We start from the raw sequence: 6,613 nt of genomic DNA, 5'->3' as shown, positions 1-6,613 counted from the left end.
TTGGATTAGAAAACTCCTAATAGGATTAGGAAATTTTCTCTTTAAGGCTATAAATAAGAGGGCATGGTGAACCTCCAAAGACACATTCGCTGAATACAGAAAGAAGATAATACAATTAGACTGCTCTTGCCTTCTTCTCTTTTTCTTCCTGCTCTTGCCGCCCTACCTTGTTCGATCTCCAATTCTTGGATTGAATCAATATTTGATCTTGATATTGTTTCTTGCCAGAAGAAACAATTTAGAAGTTATGCTCACTATCCCATTCGGTTCTTGCTGAACAATCACTACTTCTTGGTGAAGAAGTACCTGCTAATCCTGCCTCACCCTAAATTGTGTCATTTTCAATGGAAGGAGGATTTAGAACTCTTTTTGGGCATGAACACCTACGTTGGGAGGAACGTTCTTGCGTGGATTTTGTTTCAGGTATATCCCTCCCTTAATTTGGTTTTATATTTGGTCCGGTTTGATTATAAGAACGAACCTTGAAAATGCAGTTTTCTAAATTGGAAATAGAACACCCGAATGAGAGTAAAGAAACTTTTGAAATTTCGCCCCATCTTCCTGTAGCCGTCCATATGATGGATCTCCCATCCCTTCACCATGAATTCAACCATTAATTAAAATTTTCAAGTATTGTCATAATATTTTACGAGCAGTTGTACTTCATTTGTGAAGTTAAGCAAACAAGTCAAATACCAAAATGTCTATTCTATTATTAGAGATTGCAAAACAATAACGAAAAAGAATCTATTACAAACAAGTTGATTTAACAATACAACAAAATAATCCAAACTATGTTTGTAAGGTCTCTTAGAAACCTAATAAAAGAATTGCAGTGTTGATTGCGAGTCCTTGTGGATTTCCAGCAATCATAGATCACTTACAATAATCAATCGTCGCTATGGTCACCGGTATCTATGGCGATGTGGTCTGAGATGTTTTCTCATCATTCAAATAAATAAGAAAAGGGTAGTTTAAGGATTTAACAAATTTTTAAATAATTGAATGAGGTTTTTTTTTAAAAGATAACGGATGGAATGTTACGGAGGGGGTTCATGGGTTTTGTCGCAAATACAAAAATACAAGGGGTCTTTGTCACTGACCCCATAGGACAAGAGAGGGTCCTTGTAATTTATCCAAAAATAAGGCTTTCCTTGAATGATATTTGATAGCATGGTTGGGTGGATAGTACATGAATTAGATTAAGTTTGGGAGTGCTTAATTGAAAAATAAGTGCTTAAAAGTCAAAAATATTGATTTTAAACATGGCAAGTCTAAAAACAAAATAAACACTTAAAAATTAGCCCAAAATTTGGGCTTCTCAGATGGGCTTTTGAGACGAAAGAAAAAAAGGGGTTTAAGCAGGCAACAAGACAACACCACCTCCTCTCCCCCACACGCTCTAGAAAACCGCCTGTTTCAACGACTTTTACCGACAAACTCTCCTGGACTGGATGTTTGTTAAAGTACCGAAACTCATCAAAACTCCTTCTCCATTTCACTTGCTCTCCTGTAGTAACAACCCTTTAGAACACAGCTATTACTTGTCCATCGGGTCATTCTTTCTTGTCCCAAAAGATCGCTCTCGGTCACTCGATAGCCTCTCATCTGCCTGCTCTGCTCGCGACCTAGTTGACGAATTTCCACAGAGGGGTCATCAGTACTTGGATGATACTCGCTTCTACCAGGTATGGAATCTCATTAAAGCCTCCACTTCGAGACCCCACATTGTAAATGCTTCAACCCACCATGCGTTGGCTCTGAAGCTGGGGGGTCTCAATGACGTGCCCACAGCCACCTCCCTCCTCACTGCCTATGCTAGAGCTGGTTATTTGAGCTCTTCAAGGAGTATTTTCAATGAAATTCTCAACAGAGATTTGGTTGCTTGGAATGCAATGATTACTGCTTGTGTTGATAATCAAAGGTTCCAAGATGCAGTGGCCATTTTCCAGGAGATGATGAAAGAGGGATGTGTGTTTGATTCTACAACCCTACTAGTGGCCATATCGGCTTTGTCCCACATGAATGACATGAAACAAGGTCGGGTTATCCATTGTTTAAGCTTGAAAGCAGGGATGGTTGCAGATTGTTTTCTTGGTAATGCTCTTGTAGACATGTACGCGAAATCTGCCGACTTGAGCTCATCAGAGTGTATGTTTGCAGAGATCAAATATAGAGATACGACATCATGGAATTCTGTGATGTGTGGATGTCTATGTAATGGTTCCCCTGAAAAATCATTGTGGTACTTTGAAGAAATCAGTTATTCTGGTGAAAGACCAGACAATGTTAGTTTCTCATGTGCTATCTCGGCATACTCTCGTTTGGGAGATCTGCACTGTGGTCTAGTCATTCATGGCTTGGGCATCAAACTTGGTTATGGAGAAACTTCCCATATTTCTGTTGCAAATTCCCTTATTTCATTCTATTCACGTTGTGGGGACATTAAGGCTGCAGAGACTGTATTCAAAGGAATGAGCTATAGGGATGTGGTTTCATGGAACTCATTGCTTGATGGGCTTCTTGAAAATGGAAAGATTCTGGAATCTTTTGATCTTCTACATGAAATGCAATTTATGGCAGGGGTACAACCAGACTTGGTGACTGTACTTACCATTATTTCTCTCTGTTCCGAGTTAAATTTGTTGCAGGATGGAAGAGCCATCCATGGATTCATTATTCGGAGGGAAATGGATTCAAATATATTGTTGAAAAATAGTCTGATGGATATGTATTCAAAGTGCTACAGCATAGAGTCTGCAGAAGTATTGTTCAACACCATCCTTGAAAGAGACCTGGTCTCATGGAACACAATGATAGCTGGGTACTCTCAGAATAAGCACTTAGAAAAGGCTAAGAGTTTGTTCCTTGAACTGCTTCGCTCGGGCCCTAGATGCAGTTTATTTTCCTTATTGGCCATTCTACCCTCCTGTAATAACCCCCAAGCGCTTCAGTTTGGAAAATTAATTCACTGTTGGCATCTAAAAATGGGATTCTCAGAAGAAGTTTTAGCAGTTAATGCACTGATGCTCATGTATATCAACCGTGGAGACTTGGTGGCTTCTTTCTCATTGTTGCAGAGTAACCAAGATATAGCAGATATTGCTTCTTGGAATACTGTCATTGTAGGTTGTACACAGAGTGGTCACTTTAGGGAATCTCTAGTAGCTTTCAATCTACTGCGCCAGGAACCTCATATAAATCCTGACTCTATCACTTTTGTAAGCATCCTATCAGCATGTGGGAACCTCAACTTGATCATAGAGGGTAGATTTCTCCATGGCCTTGTAGTTAAAACTTCAAAGGAATCAGATATACGTGTGAGAAATGCCCTGCTAACCATGTATAGCAGATGCAGGGATATTGACAGTGTGAAATTAGTTTTTCATTCTAGTCCTTATCATAATCTATGTTCATGGAATTGCATTATCTCTGCTTGTTCTCAGAATCAAGATGGAAGAGGAGCACTAGAACTATTCAGCTGTCTTCAATTTGAACCTAATGAGATGACGATGGTTAGCATTCTCTCAGCTTGTACTCAAATTGGAGCTTCGAGACATGGAAGAGAACTCCATGGACATGTCATCCGTTTAGGAATTAACCAGAATCCTTTTATATCTTCTGCCCTCGTGGATATGTACAGCAAATGTGGAAGACTGGACATTGCTGTTCAGATATTCCAAGGATTACCAGAGAAGTCTGTTGTGTGTTGGAATACTATGATAGCTGCATATGGTTTCCATGGTGATGGCAGGAAAGCAATTCAATTGTTCAAACAGATGTGTGAAACTGGGTTTAAAGCAACAAAGAGCACTTTTGTGAGTTTACTATCAGCTTGCAGCCACTCAGGACTCATTGATGAGGGCTGCTGTTATTATAACCATATGTTGAACGAATTTGGAATAGAACCAGCTACTGAGCATCATGTTTGCATTGTAGATATGCTTGGTAGAGCTGGGAGGCTACATGAAGCTCATGAGCTTATCAAACAGATGCCAAGTAGTCCTCCTTCAGGCGTATGGGGTGCTCTCCTCAGTGGTTGCAACTACCATGGAGATCTTCATATGGGGAAACAAGTTGCAGAGCTTCTCTTTAGCATGGAACCTGATAATGTTGGCTACTACATTTCATTGTCAAACATGTTTGTGGCTGCTGGTTGGTGGAGTGATGCAGTGGAGACCAGAAAAATGATACAAGATAAGAAACTAAAGAAGCCACCAGGCTTTAGCCTCATTGATGCTCCAAATTTCCACTACAACAAAGTCCAGATTTAGTGTCGTTCTTTGTAATGCCATTTATTTAATTGCCACTAAATACGAATTTTAGCGGCAAATGTTAAAAATGCCACTGTATGTATATAAAAAATGCCACTATATGTATTCTTTAAGCAGCAAATATTAAATAGCCATTAAAAACATATCAAAATCACCATTTTATTGTACTATTGTATGTATTTTTTAAGTGGCAATTGTTAAATTGCCGTTAAAAAAGTGTTAAAAGCACCACTTTACAAATATTAACATTCAAGACTATAGAATAAAAATGCAGGTATCGATTTTTAGTTCCCACGCAAGAATGCGAGAAGGCGGCTTCTCTATTCATCAAAGACGAAGACACGAGCAATGTTTTAAAACCTGACATGGTGGGTAAGTAGTTCAACCATTTGGGTTAAATGGATAATTTCACGATGTCATAAATAAATAATACAAATTCAGAAATATAAAAAATACTTTTGTTTATCATTATTAAATTCCACTAATATATCCCTACACAATAATTATTAATAGAATGAAATTTTCTATTTTTAAAATAAACCTATAAATGAAATCATATTTTTCATCTAGGTCATGGGTAAGCACTTCAACCATGATGTCATAAATAAATAATACAATTTTATAAATATAAAAAATATAGAAAAAAATTGAAAAAAATCATACATGTTTCTATTATTATATATTTGTCATATTAAAAAATAAGTATGATAAAATAGACATAATTTTATTACTGATGGTCATCAAATATACAACTAAAAACCGATGAGAAATTAAACCATCTTCCTATTTTGGGCACATCTATAATATTATATACTAATAATATAAACAAAAATAAATATGATAAATAATAATTATTTTGTCAATGATATAAATGAATTGCAAAATTTAAAACCAATTTGAAAATGAAACCATTTTCATATCTAGATGGTAGGTTGGTCAATGATCTAACATTCTAGGTAAAATGGGTCAATCTATGATGCCATAACTAAGTAACGAATATTAGATACATACATACATACATATAAAATCAGATAAAAATATAAGCTTTGCATAAAACATTTTGATACAGTTCTATTGTTATATATTCACCATATTAAACAAAATAAATGTGAAAATAAGAATTACTTTTATTGATGATGAAAATGGAATACATGATTTAAAATTAACAGAAAAAGAAAAATGGTTTTTCCATCGAAGTGGTGGGTTAGTGGTTAAACTATCCATGTCAAATGGATCAACACATGATGTTATTATTAAATAACAAAATATATAAAATTCTAGAATATGTAAAAATTTGACAATAATTTTGGGTACATTCTATAGTATTATATATTCATCATATAAAAAAGTGAGATTAATGAGAACTATTTTCATTAATGATAAAAATGGGGATAAAAATTAGGATGAAAAATAAAGAGCATTAATGTCTAACACATAACCCCCTAATCAAGTCAAATGGTTCAATGATTTAATTAGTTAGGTCATTGTAGGCAAGTGGCTTGGTAGGGATTAAATTTGGTTCAATCCGAAGATCTTATCGGATCTCATAAATATTGATTCGAATCTAAATCCGATCAAAATGTCGGATATCTGAATCTGATATAATCTGATTTAAGTTAAAAAAAATCACAAATGATTAAAAGGGAAATAAAATATAATAGTTGAAATAAAGAAAAACAAAAAATATAAGTATTTTTCAACTATTTTCATTATATAAGAAGTTTTTAAAAATACAAATATATATATATATATATAATTGATTTAACTATAATATTAAAAACCAATGTTCAAACAATATATTAGAGTTGCATTTCCTCTTGATAAATAAGTAATTTTTATTGTCTCATAAATTAAATAATAAAAAATAAAAATATAGAATTTTTTATAAATTTTATAGAAAAAATTGAACATGCATTAATATTATATATTCTTCATATGAAACAAAAATAGGTTAATGAATTAATCATCGTCCATTTTCCTGGTTAAATAGGTTAATGATTCAACTATATATATATGTATGTATGTATGTATGTATGTATAAAGATGCATTTTGTCAATAAAAAATGTATAATTATTTTTAAGATGTAATATATGCCAGGGAAAGGCTCCTTTGCCCCCTTGGGATGCATAAATCTCAAAATATTACCCAAAATCAGGAAAAAAAAAACTAAATCGGGCATAGAAATGCAAAGTTATGGCCTATGGAAGTTTGAACACACATTGAATGTGCAACCTGCAACCCAATGACTAGGTTTAACTGGGTTGGATGGTTTTTTATCAAATCAACATTTTTTGACCAACTGGAACAGTGTACGAGTATCTCTTGCTTAGAGAGAAAG

At 34.6% G+C, this 6,613-nt stretch overlaps 1 protein-coding gene across 2 annotated transcripts; it reads left to right on the top strand.

Annotated features, from left to right (window-relative positions):
* Positions 1-1,293: 1,293 nt before the first annotated feature.
* Positions 1,294-4,417, top strand: LOC148873584 (Tetratricopeptide repeat (TPR)-like superfamily protein). 2 transcript variants are annotated; one of them, XM_088950427.1, is made up of 2 exons: positions 1,327-3,818; positions 3,940-4,417. In XM_088950427.1, exons 1-2 carry the CDS (start codon positions 1,455-1,457, stop codon positions 4,189-4,191), a joined length of 2,616 nt encoding a protein of 871 aa, XP_088806553.1. In that variant the 5' UTR covers positions 1,327-1,454; the 3' UTR covers positions 4,192-4,417. The 2 variants fall into 2 exon arrangements, with proteins under 2 accessions (XP_088806545.1, XP_088806553.1); XM_088950419.1 differs by having other exon boundaries at positions 1,294-4,417.
* Positions 4,418-6,613: the final 2,196 nt, after the last annotated feature.

This window comes from Nelumbo lutea, chromosome 1 (genome assembly GCF_056320005.1).
Source record: "Nelumbo lutea isolate HS-2025 chromosome 1, American lotus-T2T, whole genome shotgun sequence".
NCBI lineage: Eukaryota > Viridiplantae > Streptophyta > Magnoliopsida > Proteales > Nelumbonaceae > Nelumbo > Nelumbo lutea.
Note: the sequence above shows the minus strand (reverse complement) of the source record. Positions and strands in the feature narration are given on the sequence as shown.

Excerpts from the sequence above, each read along its gene's own strand:
- LOC148873584 (XM_088950419.1), top strand. The coding sequence starts at position 1,455 with ATGTTTGTTAAAGTACCGAAACTCATCAAAACTCCTTCTCCATTTCAC.